We start from the raw sequence: 19,909 nt of genomic DNA, 5'->3' as shown, positions 1-19,909 counted from the left end.
ATTTTAACTTTCAAATATCTTGATCTTTAAAAACAGTTTAACACATACTGTAAGTCCATGTGAATACCCTTTGGGTTTTTTCTTATAGCCCAATAGTGCCTTGCATAGTTTCCCTTGTGAAAATATAAACTCCATGTGGGCAGGGACTATGCTGTTTTTTTCCTGATTGTTGTATCATCAGTGCCTATCACCTAGTAGTTCTCAATAAATATATGAATGAAGAATGCACACTTGGTGGGCATTTTGAAGAATGGAAGAAGTGTTACTCATTTAAGTTGACTGCCATGTCCTTAGTGTATGACTCATTAACCAATCAAGAGCTAAACAGCATTTATTTAATTCTGAATAGAATTAAAATGGTAGAAGTTCTACTAGGTGCTACATGTCTAGGCAGAGTTCTTATGTGAATTTCAAAGGGCATAGAAGTTGAACAGAGCTGAACACATCAGGAAATTTACCACAACTCCTGTTTGCAGTGAGCATGCACAATATGTCCATATTCCAAATGTCAGATTTCTCATTTCACTAGGGGAAAGATCAATTGAGATCTAGGCTATTGAAAGAAACCAATGTAGTGAAGCTATCTGGGAAAAGACCCACTTACAGTCCTTGGAAGGGCAGAGGAACCTGCCAGGAGAGCACCTCTTTCTGCTGGCGAACCACCACCAGGACTGGGTAGTCGAGGCTTTCTGAGGAGCTGTTCACATACACCCGCACGGCAGTTACCTGTGAGCCAGGGCAGAGAGAGGTAACGCACATCACATGTGCACAGGCATGCGCATGCACACACACGCACATGCACACACACATCACAGCTGACACACGAAGCTCCAAAAAACTAATTTCTCACATTTACTTCTGACCATAGACAATCCAAATGCCTCAGTTGTCTTTTCCTCACTCATATTGTAACCACAGTGGGCCTTAACCTTGATTGCACAGTCAAATCACCAGGGAAGATTTTTAAAAGAATTGATGCCTGGGTCTAACCTGTCAAAATTCTGATTTACGTGGTCTTCAGTGAAGCCAAATTATGGAGGTTTCAAGTGTCAGGCTGAGGAGTTTGAATTGAGCAGTCAACACAAGATTTTGAGAATAAACCCAGAACAGAAAAATAAATGTATGAATGTCCTTTTCTTCTTATTTGAATATAAATGCTAAAGATACAAAAAAAACCCTACAAGAATCTCAATTGCTGATAAACTTCATTTTCACTTTGGAAAATCATTCTGTGCTTCAAACCAAAATGTTACTGCCATGTTTTATTAGAGCCTAGCAGATGGCCTAGAGCTTCCCCAGCAACAGACATCACAGGGGTTTTCTTCTCCTTGTGCTGCTCTAAGGCATAAATCAATTCCTGACATATATCAATGACTATGGCTCCTTCTGAATACACATGTCAACACAAGGATTTAACACCCTAATGGCTGTTTTAGAGGCAGGAAATTGAACTATGGCCCTAGATCTAGATGGTTTGAGTGTTTTCCTTCAGTTTTTTCAATACCATAGGTAACATGGAAGGAGCAAAACAGAATAAAGGCAAGGTGAAAAAAAAAAAGTAAAATTTGTTTTTTTACATGAGATTTTCTTCCCCTGATGTTTTCTTGAAAACTCCATTAGTAGGGGAAAGGAAATGAAACAAGAAAATTCTGTATTTAAATCCTGAATATCTATCACATGTTCAAAATGGAAATTGAGAGGAAACAGAATAGCATGGATATCACTTACTACCATTTGCTTCTCTTATATATTCTCCTGATTAAGCCACTTTGATTTGTTAATGTTAAAACAGTCCAAGAGTAATTTATTAATTTGATAGTAAGTACTTGCTCATGAAGGGAGCATTTTTTTGTGTCTACACCCTACATGCTTCCATGGAAATCATGCTGCAGCTGATAATTGCCAAAACCCCATCTCTAGTGCAGGCCTCCTTCCTAGGCTCTGATGTTCCACAAGCACCTCAAACGCAACCTGTCAGAAATGGAATCTATCACTCCCTTCACCTCTAATTTTAATCTTTCCTGAATTCTTTTGCTGGTGAATGGCCGCACTATGCAGCCATGTAAGCCTGAAACCTGAGAGTCATCCTTGATCCCTGTTTCTTTAGCTTTCTCAACTAACAGGTCATCAAGTTCTGCCACTTCTTTCTCCCTCATACAGTCCATATCCAGACCCTCCCCTCCATGCTCAGAGTTCTGTCCTTTATAACTGTGAACGTCCTTGAGGGCCCCCTATCTAGTCTTCTTATTCCCTGGCTACACTTCCTCGGATGCCAATTTCACTTTGGCATTCTCCTGCCAAAAAGGTCTTCAGTGGCTCTGGGAGCTTTCAGATTTACCCCAAAGAAACAAGAATAGTATAATAAATCTTCATGTTCTTATCATCTAGCTTTTTTTAATCCTCACCCAAGGATATTTTTTTTTCCATTGCTTTCAGAGTGAGAGGAAGGATGAGAGAGAAACATCAATGCAAGAGAGAAGCATCGATTCATTGCCTCTGTACGTGCCCAGACCAGGGATTGAACCTTCAACCTTTCGGTGATGGAGTGATAGTCCAACCAACTGAGTCACACCAGCCATGTCTCATCTAACTTTAATAATTATTAACTATGTACCATTTAATTTCATTTATACCTCCTATTTTCCACAGAGACCCTTACTGGATTATTTTAAAGTAAATACCAAAGATTTTACCATTTCATCTATAAATAGTTCAATCTTTATCTCTAAAAGATAGAGACTCCTCTTTTAACATAAACATATTTCCACTATTGCACCTAATAAAATTAATAACTTTAAAACATTATCCAATATCCACACAGGGTTTGAATTTTTTTATTTGTTTCAAAAATTTCTTTTCTATTCCCCCCCCCCAGGAAAAAAATCAATTATTTATTTATTTATTTTATTTTATTTTTTTAATAATTTTTTTATTTTGGTTTTTCAATTACAGTTGTCCCCTTTTCCCCCAATTTCTCTCCCCCACCCAACCCACCCCCTCTCCCCCAATCATATCCCTCCCCGTTGTCCATGTCCATGAGTCTTTCATACAGGCTCTTTAATTAAACCCTTCCCTTACTTATCCCCCTTCTCTCCCTCTCCCCTCCCCCCTATTGACTGCTATTCTGCTCTTTGTTCTATTTAGTTCCTTTGTTTGTGTTGTTCTTTAGTTTCCTGTATTAGGTGATGTCATATGGTATTTTTCTTTCTTTGCCTGGCTTATTTCACTAAGCATAATTCTCTCTAGTTCCATCCATGTTGTTGCAAATGGCAGGAGTTCCTTCTTTCTTTCTGCTACATAGTATTCCATTGTGTAAATGTACCACAGTTTTTTGATCCACTCATCTACAGATGGGCACTTAGGTTGTTTCCAGCACTTAGCTATTGTAAACAGTGCTGCAATGAACATAGGGGTGCATAAGTTCTTTTGAATTCGGGTTTCAAGATTCTTCGGGTATAATCCTAGTAGTGGAGTCATTGGTTCAAAAGGCAGTTCCATTTTTAATCTTTTGAGGTAATTCCATACTGTTCTCCATAGTGGCTGCACCAGTCTGCATTCCCACCAACAGTGCAGTAGGGTTCCCGTTTCTCCACATCCTCGCCAGCACTTGTTGCTTGTTGATTTGTTGATGATGGCCATTCTGACTGGTGTAAAATGGTATCTCATTGTGGTTTTTATTTGCATCTCCCTGATGGCTAATGATGTTGAGCATTTTTTCATGTGTCTATGGACCTTCTGTATGTCCTCTTCGGAGAAGTGTTTGTTCAGGTCCCTTGCCCATTTTTAAATTGGGTTGTTTGTTTTCTTGCTGTTGAGTCGTATCAGCTCTTTATATATTTTGGAAATCAGTCCCCTGTCTGTGATGTCATTGGCAAATATGTTTTCCCATATGGTTGGTTTCCTTTTCATCTTGCTGATGTTTTCTTTTGCTGAGCAGAAACTCTTCAGTTTGATGTAATCCCATTTATTTATTTTTTCCTTTATTTCTCTTGCTTTAGGAGATGTATCCGTGAAGAGATTGTTACGTGAGATATCTGATATTTTCTTGCCTATGTTTTCCTCTAGGACTTTTATGGTGTCCCGGCTTACATTGAAGTCTTTGATCCATCTTGAGTTTATTCTCATGTGTGGTGTAAGTTGGTGGTCTAGTTTCATTTTTTTGCAGGTCCCTATCCAGTTCTCCCAGCACCATTTGTTAAAGAGGCTCTTCTCACTCCATTTTATGTTCCTCCCTCCTTTATCAAAGATTAGTTGACCATAGAGGCCTGGGTTTATTTCTGGACTCTCTATTCTGTTCCACTGATCTATATGTCTGTTCTTATGCCAGTACCATACTGTTTTGATTACAGTGGCTTTGTAGTATTGTTTGATATCTGGTGTTGTGATTCCTCCTGCTGTGTTCTTCTGTCTCAAGATTGCTTTTGCTATTCGGGGTCTTTTTTGGTTCCATATGAATTTATGGAGTATTTGTTCTAGGTCTGTGAAATATGTCATTGGTATTCTAATAGGGATTGCATTGAATTTGTAAATTGCTTTGGGTATTTTTCTATTTTTTAACATTTACACATTGGTTGATATGTTTGTCTTTTGAGTCTCTTAATCTAAAGGTATCCCTCCCTCCTTTTGGGGGGTGGGTGGGTAAGGGCATTTATTTGTTTAAAAAAACAGCTTACAATAGAAGCAGAACAAATGTCAAGTAACCACATTCTGGATTTTGCTGATTGTCCCCTGTGGTATCTGTCACTGAACAGATTCCTTTATCACTTACATTTTCTATAAACTGGTAGTTAGAGCTAGAGGCTTGACTGAATTCCAATAGCCAAAGTTCTTAATCTTTTCCTTGGATTTTGAGTCATAGTTAAGATTTTTACCATTTCAGGTTACTGAGACCTATATTTTCTTCTAGTATTTTATGGTTTCATTTTTATAGATAATAGTATACAGTATGAGAAATAATCTCAATTTTATTATTTTTTTAAAATATGACTCTTCAGTTAAAACAACACCACTTATTAACAAGTCCATCTTCTCTCCACTGACCTGAGTCCCTCAAGGCACTTCTTGATCCCTGCCTTCTTCTCTAATTTCTTGGCCTGTCAATCCTCTATATGCACAATTACCTGCTGTTCCTCAAAAGGGTTACATCCTAATGACTAGCCTCTGGATATCCTTATCTCTTAAGTCCTCTGTGGAGAGTCTTCTCTAATATTGCCCCATCCTACCACATTGACTCTGATTACCTTTATATGGTATGTTAATACCACTGTGAAATGATAGAAAAAATTATATATATATATATGGTCTCTACTCCCAGTTCACCCTGGCTGGTTTGGCTCAGTGGATTGAGCGTCGGCCTGCGAGCTAAGTGTCGCTGGTTTGATCTTCCAGTCAGGGCACATCAGAGAAGGAAAACTCTGACTCCAAAAAACCTCCGCTGCCTTGCGGCATACCTCTTCAGGGGAAAGGCTAAGGGAGTAAACCCCAACAGAAAATCTGGAGCCGGAGTCCCTAAGGCGGTTTGACGTTGTAGTCAACACCGGCAACTCCTGCGGCGCACCGGAAGCCAAGCTGTATTGACTCTGTCTTTCCCTTGGATCCTTCAGCTGCGAAGAGAGGGGGAGTCTGCTGCATGGGCAACAGCAGACCCTCCATATCACCCTGCCCAGGCTCTGTAGCTTCAGCTTCACTGGAGAGGACACTCCAGCGTCATCGCAAGATGTCGATTCAACACGGGAGGAGACAGATACCGTGTCACTCCCGAGTCGGACTGCACAGCCATTCTCGGCGGTGCAGATAGACTCTTAAGAAGCTACACCATCGTCTCTCGAGACGGACGGCTGCCGCCGACGACGACTCCCAGTTCCTAACACAGAGCTCCTAAAACTCTTAAAATTCATTTTTTAAAGTATCTTTTATTGATTATGCTGCTACAGTGGTTCCAATTTTTTTACCTTTGCTCCCCTCCGCCCAGTACCCCCCTTTCCCTCCAGGATCCCACCCCACCCTTAGTTCATGTTCATGGGTCATGCATATAAGTTCTTTGGCTTCACCCTTTCCTATATTATTCTTAACTTCCCCTTGTCTATTTTGTACCAACTGATTATGCTTCTTAATCCCAGCACCATTTTGCCATTTCTCCCTCTTCCCCCTCCCAGCTGATAACCCTCCAAATGATCCCCATACCTATGATTCTGTTCCTATTCTGGTTTGCTTAGTTGGATTTTGTTTTTATTTTTTAGATTCAGTTGTTGATAGTTGTGAGTTTGTTGTCATTTTAGTGTTCATAGTTTTGATCTTCTTTTTCTTAAGTAAGTCCCTTTGACAGTTCATATAATAATAGCTTGGTGATAATGAACTCCTTTAGCTTTACCTTGTCTGGGAAACACTTCATCTGTCCTTCCATTCCAAATGATAGCTTTGCTGGATAGCATAGTCCTGGTTGCAGGTTGTCTTTCATCACATTGAATACTGCTTGCCAGTCCCTTCCTGTCTGCAAAGTGTCCTCTGAGTAATCAGCTGATAGTCCTATAGGCACCCCTTTGTAGGTAACTCTCTGCCTCTCTCTTGCTACCCCCAGGACTCTGTCTTTATCTTTCAGCTTTGGCATCTCAATCATGATGTGTCCTGGTATGGTCCCCTCTGGGTCCAGCTTTCCTGGGACCCTCCGTGCTTCCCAGACCTGTGTGTTCATCTCCTTCACAAAATTTGGGAAGTTTTCCTCACTTTTTTCAATTCTTGCTTCCTCTTTCTGCACTGGTTGACGGTTTTTTTTTTCTTCCTTATGTTCCAAATCATAGATTTGAACCCTGGTTTCCTTCCCTTCATCATTGGTTTTGTGTGGATTTTCCTTCCTTTCACTTAGCATAGTCTTCACTACTTCCCTCATGTGTCTGCCATACTCAGGCATATTTGTCAAGCCTGTGAGCATCTTTATCTCCAGTATTTTGAATTCTGTGTCTGTTACATTGTCTATCTCCTCATCTGTTAGGTTGGGTATCTCCTCGTCACTTAGTTTTCCACTGGAACCTTGATCTGTTCCTCCTTTTGTGCCATACTTCTCTGTCTTCTCATTCTGACAGGCTCCTGTGTTTGTCTGCCTCCTAGTCCCAAGTAGAGTTGTCACTCCTGTTACGTTGTAAGGGGTGGAGCCTTAGGGATTCATCAGTACAGGGCGACCTGTTTCACCACGTTGTGGAACTGCATGTGGGGGAGGGTCTGAGAGGGAACAATGCTGCCTGCTCAGCACTCGCCCCTTTTCCAGGCACTTCTCCCACTTCCACACCGGACTGGTGTCCCTCTAGCTGCTGCCCTGGCCATCGTTCACAGAGAGGGAGGGTTTGTGGACATTCTAGGACCATCGGGGCCCTTTAAACAAACAGACTCTGCTGAGAAACTGGCAGTTTCTTCCTCCGCCCCAACCCCCACTGGTCTGCACAGTCAGAAGCAATGAGGTTTGATTTTCCCTGGTCCTGGGACCATGAGCTGCGCATCTGGTGAGGAGCTGGGAACACTCCTCAGGTGTCCCTCCTGACTTTTTCAAACATGTGACTGTGCTTTCTGCTGGCTTGCCACTGCCGCCGCCTTGCTGCCACCACCACACTGTGTCCTCTCCGCCCCAGCTCCGCCCCTCCTCCCTGTCCGAATGAGTATTTCTTCCTTATATCTTTATTTGCTTGATTTTCTGGAACTTCTGGTTGTTTCTAGTTTTGAAGTAGTTGTATTCCTTCTTAGTTGTGGAGGGAGACAAAGCGTGTCTGTCTACACCTCCGTCTTGGCTGGAAGTCCTAAAAGTTCTTAAGTGATAAGAGCACCAGGATCATCTTTTACTCTAATATTTGAACTTTGACCCTGGCCCTTGACAGACCACCTAAATCCCTTGGAATTTCCTGGGTGATAGGAGTCTCCTTTGTTCTAATGAGGAGACTCTTGGTGCACTCCTGGATAACTTCAGGATGACAGATGATCACCAGAAAGACCAAATAAGCCATAAGTAGAAGGTTGAAACCCCCCCCATCCTCCAGAAAGTAGAGAGAGCTGGCAATTGAGTTAATGATTGACCATGTTCATGTGATGAACATTCCATAAAACTTCCCAAAATACAGAGTTCAGAAAACTCCTGGGTTGGTGAACATATCCAGTCTACATGCTCGGAGGATGGCACACCTAAACTCCACAGGGATGGAAGCTCCTGCATTTGGGACCCTTCTGGACCTCACCCTATGCATCTCTTTCCCATGGCTCTTCCCGAGTTACACCCTTTCATAATGAACCAGTAAGCTAGCCAATAAACTGTTTTCTTGAGTTCTGTGAGCTGCTCTAGCAAATATTCGAACTTGAGAAAGCAGGTCATGAGAACCTCTGATTTACAGCTAGTTGCGCAGAAGCATCAGTGACAACCTGGGCTTGCAATTGGCATCTGAAATGGGAGGTGAGCAGTCTTGTAGAACTGAATCCTTAACCTCTGAGATATGATGCTAACATCAGGTAGATAGTGTCAGAACTGAAATTGAGGGACCCCCACCTGGTGTCACAGAATTGCCTGATATGTGGAAAATCTACATCTGGTGTCAGAGGTATTGTGAGTGCAAGAAGAAGAGAACAGAAGTGAGTTTTTCCTATAAACAATCACAAAAAATTTTTTTCCATGTAGTCAAATTTACGACTTTTGTCTTGGACATTTTTTCTATGACTTTTTAAAACTGAAATATTATTCACACACTACACAACTCACGCTTAAAGTGTACAATTCAGTAGTTTTTAGTATATTCACAGAGCTGTGCAATCATGACCACTATCTAATTCCAGAATATTTTTGCCAGCCCCAAAAGAAGCTCTGCATCCATTAGCAGTCACTTCTCATCTCCTTCCCTCATTTGCTGGTAACCACTAATTCAATTTCTGTTTTGATGCACTTGCCTATTTTGGACATTTATCATAAATGAAATAATATAAATGTCCTTTGGGATCTGGCTGATTTCACTTAGCATAATACCTTCGGTGTTCTTCCATGTTGTAGCATGTGTCAATATTTCATTTATTTTTATTGCTAAATAATATTCCATTGTATGAATATATCACATTTGTTTATCTATTCTTCAGTTGATGGACATTTTGGTTGTTTCTACTTTAGGGCTATTACAAACAATGTGGCTATACCAGTTTTGTGTGAACATATGTTTTCAGTTCTTTTGAATATATACCTTGGAGTAGAATCGCTGGATGATATAGTAAGTGTATGTTTAACTTTGAGGAACTGTCAAAATGTTTTCCAAAGAGGTGCATCATTTTACATTCCAGCAATTTATATTACCAACAATGTATAAGAGTTCCAAGTTCTCCATGTCCTTGCCAACACTTGTTATTGCCTGTCTATTATAACCATCCCAGTAGGTGGGGGGCAAGTGGTATCTCATTGCAGACCGTCCTCATTTTAACCGTTAGTTTACCTGCCTGGCTCTTCTAGGAAGCTGTAGACTTCATCTTTGGCATCCCTTGTGCTGACAGAATGAATTAGCTTAGAGGTGTGCTCACTTTTGAGGTTTGTAACACAAAGAGTCACCAGTATTATAGCACAGCACATCTATGAAGAACACACATTTGTCTGGCTTAAATCTACAGTAGTCAGAACTATAGTAAAACTTAAGGAAAGTTGTGAACTAGGCAAGCTTCATCTTTAGTTTGTTTGCTTCCCTTTTCTTTACTTAGAATCCAACCTCTTTCTTCCTTCTTAGTGCCAGAATGAATTTCCCTCCATTTTTTTTTCCTCACACTTTACTCTAAGTCAATGTTTCTCAAATTTCTGATTTAACAGATCAGGAACAGAACTTTAAAACATGCATTTTCAATAAGCATGCTGGGGGATTCTGATGCACATGGATTGGAGCCCACACTCTGGGAAGCACTGTTTCAAAGAAACCATCTAGTGGATGTGCCTGATTTGTCAGCAACACATGAATATCTGGAAGCTGGTGTCTGGTAGGACTGAATCTGGGCTGGCAGGAAGGAGGCCTGCTGGGAGCAGAGCCAAACAGCATATCACTGCCATGGTTACCCAATCTACTGTCCATCTCCACACCTGAATTTTATTCCTGGTCTGGCTCTTGTAACTCACTTACTTTTTTGTTATTTAATAATGATATTATCAATTATAATAAAAACGAACTCAGTTATACTGTTGTAATACATTGCAAAAAACATATTAAAGTAGGAGCTAGAAGACACTGGGCAGTTTTTTAAGATGAACAGATAATGCCTCACCCCCAGGAAAGGATAAAGAGCCCTGTTCACAATTTGCTTTGCCTTTCCAAAAGCTAATGTGCAACTGCAAATATTACATTACATTTGTACAGCGAAGAAAGCTGTGTACACTAAACGAAGAACAGGGTATTGACCAGACATAACGGACCCTGACACCTCGCAACACACCATTCTTAAGAGCCAAGATTTTTCCTCCTGTTGCTTCTTCCTGTTGTCATGACAGCAGACAATTTTTATTACGTAGATTTTGTTTTCTTCTTATGTTTATTATAAACACAGAATTGTATTACAGCTAAGGGAGAAGAATTGTTTAAGTACTCCCATCTCTGATATTATATAGATCATGATCATGAAAGATCTTAAAGCTTAGATTCCCTTTTTAATTTCTGAAAACATGTCAGCAGGGAAAACTTCAGAATTATAAGTAATAAGGTTCTACTACACGAAGAGAATGAAAATTAGTTTAATTCAAAATCTAGTTTGGTTTTGTTACAGTAATGTAGGCTCTATTAGCTGGAAGATTAGAATAAGAATCAGAGATTATTGGTTTCCATTATTAAGCACACCACTGTTTTCCTGTGTGATCTTGAAAAACTGACTCCACTTATAACAGAACTACAATACTATTTTAAATGCTTCTTTTTCCTGATATATAATTGTTTTAGTAACTGTGATATTCACTTGGTGTATATCTTCAGTGGGAGGGGGCGGTTTAGATTTTCTGGTTCTTCCTTTCTTCTTTTCTTCCTTCCCTCTTTCCATACTTTCTTCCTCTCCTCCCATGCTCCCTCCATCATTCATCAACTATTTCACAGAGTCAGGAGCTATGGGAAGTATGGAGGATATACTAAAGGCAACCCTGTCCTTGAGAAGCTCATGATCTAGTCAGAAAGACAAATGGTGTTATCATCAACAGTATAATGTGATGCCAGTATTGTAGCAGCATGAGGAGGCACTGTGGGCACATGGAGGACAAAGAGGTACCCTTGTGAGGGAATCAGGCAAAACAACACAGAAGCTTGCCAGTCTCTTCCCAGGTTATAGTGAAGTTGGGCACATCTGCATCAGTCCTGCCATTAGGTGACTATTGTACGAAAACAGCTGCCCTCGAGCAAAGTGGTCTTGCTGTTCTGAATCCCTTTCTTACTAGAGGCTAGAAAGTCTATTAAATGAAGTGTTCCATCCCAAGCTTTCATAACAGGGAACTGAGCTGCTATAGTCACAGGTTATACTTTTTATTTTATTTTATTTAATATAAGCATTAAAACAATTGCTGTAATTATTGATGTGATTGTTTAAAATTCCTTCTACCTGACTCAGCCCTGAAAAATCATCTTTGTAAACTAATGCCATAATGAGGAAAGATATGTAGACCAAGATTTTATTTTTGGCATTTACTTCTATTTCTGGGTGACCTTGGGAAAATCACTTAATCTCTCTGGGCCTCAGTTTACTCAACTGTAGAATGGGAATGGTAACACCCAGCTTATCCATCTCCCTAGTCTGTGGGTGACCGTATTTTGTGAGTGCAGAGCACCAGGCAGAGGAGAAGGCAAAGCTGTCCCACCTGGGCCTTGGAGCTGTCCCCTCCCACCCATTCACCAATCAATTATTGACTGTCTGTTTTCCATGTGTGGAGACACACTTATAAGCCCAATCATCCCTGGCAGAGGAAAAGGTTATACTGTCCACCTCATGTAGGATATTAATTTCCTTTCACAATTTGGTTTTTATCTTTCCAGGAAGAGCTTATCCACCACATTGAAAAAAGCAGTTTGCCCCTTGGGAGCCCTTTATTCACTATACTTTTAGATTTTCAGCATTTTGTATTCAGAGCACTTTTCTAAGAAGCATACTTTGCAGACCTCATCTTACAAATTTCACTGGGCCAAAAATAACAGAAAAAATATTTATATTCTATTTCCTCTTTTGGTTTATAATCTAAATTTTATTTTGAAAATTTCAATTCCAATAAAAACATGAAAAATATTGAAGAGAGGTATAACAGTTGGCAGGCTAGGAATACATAAAGATATCCAGTCTCAATTCTAGCTATTGTACTTTAGGATGAACTTTGTTCCTTCAATAAATATTTGACTGCCCCTCCTGTGCCAGGCATTGTTCTGGGTGCAGGACATGTGTAACTAAGCAGTGTAGACATAGTCACTGCCCTCATTGAGATCACAGGTTTGCACATGGAATGCCAAGTAAACAAGTCATTGCCTTAACATTCAAGTTCCTGTGGAAGCGCAGGGCATAAACTTTCAAGAATAATATTTTCCTAAAGGATAAGTAGGAGTTAACCAGAAAAATGTGGGACAGAGCAAGAGAAGTGTCCAAACAAAGGGAACAGTGTAGTAGACATAAGGTAGGAGGGAGGGAGGAAAAGAGAGAGAAGGGCGAGGAGGAATATTTGAAAGACTAAGAGAAAATCAATCTGTCTGGAACATGAGGTGCATGAAGGGCCATTATAGTGTTGAAGAATCTTATAAGTCACCCGAGGGAGGTTGGTGTTTACTCTAAGGGCAACAGAAAGCCTCTGGGAGGCTTTAAGTGCCACCACCCCATTGCCATGACCATCCCTGGAAACCCAATGTTGCCTCTGTTGCTGCTGAGCAGCTTCTTCCTTGCATCATTGGGTCCCAAGTCCATATCTTCAGAAGGCAGATGTGACTGGCACCACTGAGGCCACACAACCATGCCTGAGCTTGGGTTGGGGGTGGGGAGAGGATGAGAAAACAGGTGCCGCTTTGTTTGGTAGTGGAAGTGGCTCTATCTCTAGTGGAGACTCATGAAATTGGGAATTCCCCCAAACATTGAAAAACGGGGTTCAGATGTTCGGACGTCAAAATATGGTCGTTTCAGTATATGTGGAACCCCTTTACATGCAACACCAAAACTTTCCTATAGAATAAGTATTCCACAGAACACACTTTGGGAAATGTTATCTTGGATAGTTTTCACAAGAAATGATGTCAGGTATGTCCTGAAGACATTAAGTCACCCTGCTCTTACCACTTTATACTTGTAAAATTTATGGACTGTACTATCCAGTTTAGCACTCAATGACATCATTTGCTCATGATTTGTAATATTTGCTACTTGTTCCGTGTATTTGTTTTGTTTCTCATCAAGGATTTTATTTGTGACATATTTGGACTCAAGCATGTATTTATGCTTAGTACATACACTATAAATATTTATTGTTTCTTTATGAGTGGAGGTAGTCCAGCTAAGTTTGTAACTTTCAACAAGTCCCAAAAATACCCATAAGATGTCAGGGAAGTGATTGTTCTGAATTCTTCAGCATTATTTCTACAAAAATTTCTCTGTCCATTTATTTTCTTCTTGTGGGACCCCTGCTATGTAGATGTCAACACTTCTCCTTCAGCCCCCCAATTTCTTTTTTTGTTTCTACTTTATATCTTTTTAGGTAGGACCTCAACCTAATCCTCCAGTTCTCTAATCTGTTGTTCATACTAATGCCCAACCCACTGCTGAGGTCTTTATATAAACAGTATTATTTGTTTTCTTTAAATATTTTATTTATTTACTTTTAGAGACAGAGGGAAAAAGAGAGGGAGAGAAACATCAATGTGTGGCTGCCTCTTCCACACCCCCAACTGAGGACCTGGCCCACAACCCAGGCATGTGTCCTAACTGGGAATCGAACTGGCAACCCTTTGGTTCACAGGCCAGTGCTCAGTCCACTGAGCCACACCAGCCAGAGTAAACAGCATTATTTTTAAAATCTGGGATTTCCTGTAGTTCATCTTTATAACTGTAACCTGCTTCATTTAAACAATGTCCTTCTATCCATATCTCTGTGGACACTCACTTTGCTTAAAGTTTTATTCCTTCTGTTTATTAATTCTACTACATCTAGTAAAGGTCATTCAGTTTGATGTCTCTCATAACTTCCTTCTGTAGACCTAATGTTATTTTCTCCTGTGAGTTCCCTAGGGCATCAGCTATCTAGGGCAGTGCTACTTAGACCTGTGGAGGTGAGGGGCTCAATGTGAGAAGGGTTCAGAAGGGAGATGAGAATGAAACCCGCTTTGGGTAGAGGGCCTCCACGTTGACCACACCCTTTTCACCCCCCACAGCAATCCAGTCTGCCTCCTCCCATCTAAATTTATCTTTACATCAGCTCCCCACGTTTCCTGCTTCCTTGTAATCTCCTGGCCCTTTCTTGTGAAGGGGGCAGTGGGGAAGGAGAGCATACTCAGAGTCAGCAGGTCAACTGTACAGGGTCACTTTTCTGCCTCCACAGACATTACTCTTCAGAGCCCAGCCAGCCCCTCACAACTCACAATGGCTATGAAGCAGGGCAGGTGACTTCCACCTACGCCAAACTGAGGGAAGCCAAAAAGCACAATAAGAAAGATCTCACCCAACCTGGTTCCTGCCCATGAGCTCTTAAATTGTGAACTGCCATTTGCCTCTCACTTCAAGAGCTAACCACCTTCTTCTGTCTCTCCAGAGTTTCTCAGGTCTTTGCCTTGGGCCCTCTGCCCACTGACCTCCCTCAGTCTTTTTTTTTTTTTTTTTTTAAGATTTTATTTTTAGAGAGAGTGGAAAGAAGGGAGAAAGAGGGGGAAAGAAACATCATGTGAGAGAGATACATTGATTGGTTGCCTCTCCCATGTCCCCAGCTGGGGACCTGGCCTGCAACCCAGTCATGTGCCCTCAGTGGGTTCAGAGGCTGGCACTTAATCCATTGAACCACATCAGCCAGGGCCTCCCTTAGTCTTTAGGCCTCTCCAGTTTTGGGTCTGGGAGAGAGTGAAGGGCTGTGCTGAGACTGCTCATCTCTTGTGTGTGATTCCTTTTCTTCTTTTTATACCTGTCTTTTTCTATCTCTGGCTTATACTATTTCTCCCATAAAGGGGTTGAAGAAGGAAAAATAATTATTTTATGGTTTGAGGCAGAAGTCAGGATCCACTCCCTGGATTTTATTTATATGCTGAGTGACTGCACTGCAGGCTAGTCTCTTCTAGAGCTATTCTGAGCTCTCCTTAATTAATGCTCTGGAGGTGGAAAAGCACTAGAAAATTATTGTTATGATAGAGTTGTAATCTGGTGCTTATCAGCTATTTATTTCTGGAGTGGTATTTATTGCCAGACTGGTGCCGTTTATAATTTAAGTATGTGTCAAAACATAAATATTACCTAAAGGAAACTGCTTTCTAAATGTGTCAAAACCGATTATCTGCAAACATTTTCCCCTTCAAAATCTTCAAGAAAAATTCTTGAGACAGCAGAAGAGACTTCAAGAAAGGTCATGTTTACAGACAAAACCATTACCGTGTATGGAGTGAACATTGTGGTAGATATGATATATATTACTTGAATTCTTCTTTGATGTTCAGGTTGGATATTTTTCTTTGTTTTTTAATGTACCATATTTAGTTTATTTTATTCAAATATAATTTACTTCCAATATTATTTTGTATTGGTTTCAGTTGTATAGCATAGGGGTTAGACAATCATATAAAACTTACTAAGTTTTCCCCTCAATATTTCCAGTACCCACTGGCACCATACATATTTACCACAATATTATTGACTATCCCATATGTTGGTCTCTACATCCCTGTGACTATTTTGTAACTACCAATTTGCGCTTCTTTTTTTAAAGTATATTTTATTGATTATGTTGTTATAGTAGTCCCAATTCTTTTTCCCTTTGCTCCCCTCTGCACAGTATCCCCCTTCCTTCCAGCAATCCCACCCTCCTTAGTTCATGTCCACGAGTCATGCATGTAAGTTCTTTGGCTTCACCCTTTCCTATACTATTCTTAACACACCCTTGTCTATTTTGTACCAACCAATTATGCTTCTTAGTCAGTGCCCCCCTCGCAGCTGATAACCCTCCAAATGATACCCATACCTATGATTCTGTTCCTATTCTGGTTTGCTTAGTTGGATTTTGTTTTTATTTTTTAGATTCAGTTGTTGATAGTTGTGAGTTTGTTGTCATTTTAGTGTTCATAGTTTTGATCTTCTTTTTCTTAAGTAAGTCCCTTTGACAGTTCATATAAAAATGGTTTGGTGATAATGAACTCCTTTAGCTTCACCTTGTCTGGGAAGCACTTCATCTGCCCTTCCATCCTAAATGATAGCTTTGCTGGATAGAGTAATCCTGGTTGCAGGTTGCCTTTCATCACATTGAATACTGCTTGCCAGTCCCTTCCTGCCTGCAAAGTGTCCTCTGAGTAATCAGCTGATAGTCCTATAGCAACCCCCTATAGGCAACTCTCCGCCTCTTGCTGCCCCCAGGACTCTGTCTTTATCTTTCACCTTTGGCATCTCAATCATGATGTGTCCTGGTGTGGTCCCCTCTGGGACCCTCTGTTTCCCAGACCTGTATGTCCATCTCCATTGCAAAATTTGGGAAGTTTTCCTCACTTTTTTCAATTCTTGCTTCCTCATTCTGCACTGGTTGACTGTTTTTTTTCTTCCTTATGTTCCAAATCATTGATTTGAACCCCGGTTTCCTTCTCTTCACCATCGGTTTTGTGTGGATTTTCCCTCATTTCACTTAGCATAGCCTTCACTTCTTCTCTTATGCATTTGCCATACTCAAGCATATCTGTCAAGCCTGTGAGCATCTTTATCACCAGTGTTTTAAATCCTGTGTCTGTTAGTTGTCTATCTCCTTATCTGTTAGTTGGCTATCTCCTTAACTCTAAATTCTCCCACTGAAACCTTGATCCATTTCCCCTTTTGGGCCATACTTCTCTGTCTCCTCATTCTGACAGGCTCCTGTGTTTGTTTGCCTCCGCGTCCCAGGTAGAGCTGTCGCTCCTGTTATGTTGTAAGGGGCGGAGCCTTAGGGATTCATCAGTACAGGGTGACCTGTTCACCACGTTGTGGCGCTGTATGTATGGGAGGGGTCTGAGAGGGAACAATGCCACCAGCCCAGCACTTGCCCCTTTTCTAGACAGCTCTTCCACTACCACACTGGACTAGCTCCCCCTAGCTGCTGCCCTGCCCCTCGTTCCCAGAGTGGGTGAGTCTGTGGAGTTCTAGGACTGTGTAGGCCCTTTAAACAAGTGGACTCTGCTGAGCCTGGCAGTTCCTGCCTCCACCCCAACCCCCACTGGTTTGCACAGTCAGAAGCAATGAGGCTTGGTTTTCCCCGGTGCTGGGACCGTGAGCTGCGAGGTCCGATGAAGACCTGGGGACGCTCATCAGGTGTCCCTCATGACTTTTTAAAACATGTAACTGTACTTTCCACTGGCTTGCCACTGTTGCCGCCGCTGCCACCACCATACGGTGTCCTCTCCACCCTGGCTCCGCCCCTCCTACCTGTCTGAATGAGTATTTCTTCTTTATATCTTTGTTTGCTGGATTTCTATGTAGTTTGATTTTCTGGAACTTATGGTTGTTTCTAGTTTTGAGGTAGTTGTATTCCTTCTTAGTTGTGGAGGGAAATGTAGCGTGTCTGTCTACGCCTCCATCTTGGCTGTAAGTCCAGTTTGCACTTCTCAATCCCTTCACCTTTTTTATCCAGCCCCCTACCCCACTCTCCTCTGGCAACTACCAGTCTGTTCTCTATGTCTATGAATCTGTTTCAATTTTATTTTATTCACATATAAGTGAAATCATATGTTATTTGTCCTCTGTCTGACTTATTTCAATTAGCATAATACCCTCTAGATCCATCCATGCTACCGCAAATAGTAAGATTTCATTCTTTTCGTGGCCAAGTAATATTCCATTGTATATATATATTACCACTTTTTTATTTACTTGTCTATTGATAGGCACTTGGGTTGTTTCCATAGTTTGGCTATTGTAAACAAAACTGCAATAAACATAAGGGTGCATTAATTTCTTTGAAATAGTGTTTTGAGTTTCTTTGGATAAATACCCAGAAGTAGAATCCCTGGATCATAAGGCACTTCCATTTTTAATTTTTTGAGGAACCTTCTTACTGTTTTCCATAGTGGCTGCATCAATCTGCATTCCCATCAACAGTGCACCAGGGTTCCCTTTTCTCCACATCTTCATCAATACTAGTCATTTATGGATTTATAGATGATAGCCATTCTGACAGGTGTGAGGTAATATCTCATTGTGGTTTTAATTTGCATTTCTTATGTATCAGTTCTAGTAGTTTCTTAGTGGAATCTTTAGGGTTCTCTATATACAATATTATGTCATCTGCTAATAATGAAAGTTTTACTTCTTCCTTTCCAACTTGGATGCTTTTTATTTCTTCTTGTCTGACTGCTGTGGCTAGGATTTCCAGTACTATGTTGAATAAAAGTGGTGAAAGCAAGCATCCCTTTCTTGTTCCTGATCTGAAGGGAAACATTTTTAGTTTTTCTCCACTGAGCATGATGTTGACTGTGGGTTTGCTATATATGACCTTTATTATGTTTAGGTATGTTCCCTCTATTCCCACTTTGATGAGAGGTTTTTATCATAAATGAATGTTGGATTTTGTCAAATGTTTTTTATGCATTTATTTATATGATCATATAATTTTTATTTTTAATTTTGTTTATATGGTCTATTATATCAATTGATTTGCAGATATTGTACAAACCTTGAATCACAGGACTAAATCCCACTTGATCATGGTGTATGACATTTCTAATGCATTGTTGGATCTGGTTTGCTAATATTTTATTGAGGATTTTAAGGATTTTTATTTTATTATTTACTTTTAGAGAGATAGGAAAAGAGAAAGAAAGAAAGGGTGGGAAACATTGATGTGAGAGAGGAACATCAATCAGTTCCTTCTCATATACATCCCAACCAGAAACCAAACCTGCAATCCAGGCATGTGCCCTGACTTGGAATTGAACTGGTGACCTTTCAGTTTGTGAGATGATGCCCAACCAACTGAGCCACACCAGTCAGGGCTATTGAGGATTTTAGCATCTATGTTCATCATGGATATAGGCCTATAATTTTTTTTCTTTGTAGTGTCTTTATCTGGTTTTGGGATTAGGATAATTCTGGACTCATAAAATTAGCTTGGGAGTCTTCCCTCCTCTTGAATTTTTTGGAATATTTTGAGAAGGAGAAGTGACAGTTCTTTGAAGGTTTGGTAATATTCACCTGTGAAGCCATTTGATTCAGAACTTTCATTTGCTGGGAGTTTTTGATTACTGTTTTGATTTCATTAGTTGTAATCAGTCTATTCAGATTTTCTGTTTCTTCTTGATTCAGTTTGAAAGATTGCATGTTTCTAGAAATTTCCATTTTTTTCAGATTGTAATATAGTTGTTTGTAATATTTTTTTATGTTCCTTTGTATTTCTGTGGTGCCTGTTGTTACTTCTCTTTCATTTCTGATTTTATTTATTTGAGTCTTCTCTCTTTTTATTTTTTTCTTGATAAGTCTATTTAAATGTTTATCAATCTTGTTGATGTGTCCTAAGAACCAGTTCTTGGTTTCATTGATTTTTTAATTGTATTTTTAGATCCTTCTGTTTATTTCTACTCTGATCTTTATTATTTCCTTTCTTCTACTCACTTTCAGATTTTTCTCTTGGTACTCTTTTTCAGTTCCTTTAGGTATAAGGTCAGATTGTTTATTTGAGACTTTTCTTCTTGAGGTAGGCCTGTATTGTTATGCATTTCCCTCTTAGGACTGGTTTCACTGTGTCCCATAGATTGGGGTTGTTATATGT

At 40.3% G+C, this 19,909-nt stretch overlaps 1 protein-coding gene across 1 annotated transcript in view; it reads right to left on the bottom strand.

Annotated features, from left to right (window-relative positions):
* SIDT1 (SID1 transmembrane family member 1) overlaps positions 1 to 19,909 on the bottom strand; it is a 102,147-nt gene that overhangs the window by 69,253 nt on the left and 12,985 nt on the right. Inside the window, exon 2 of the mRNA XM_090276721.1 lies at positions 605 to 726. Within this exon, the coding sequence (XP_090132847.1) occupies positions 605 to 726 (122 nt within the window). The remainder of the gene's footprint in view (positions 1 to 604; positions 727 to 19,909) is intronic.

The sequence above is a fragment of the Furipterus horrens genome, unplaced genomic scaffold (genome assembly GCF_987537825.1).
Source record: "Furipterus horrens unplaced genomic scaffold, mFurHor1.1.pri manual_scaffold_1, whole genome shotgun sequence".
NCBI classification, from domain to species: domain Eukaryota; kingdom Metazoa; phylum Chordata; class Mammalia; order Chiroptera; family Furipteridae; genus Furipterus; species Furipterus horrens.
This window is presented reverse-complemented; position numbering and strand designations above follow the sequence as displayed.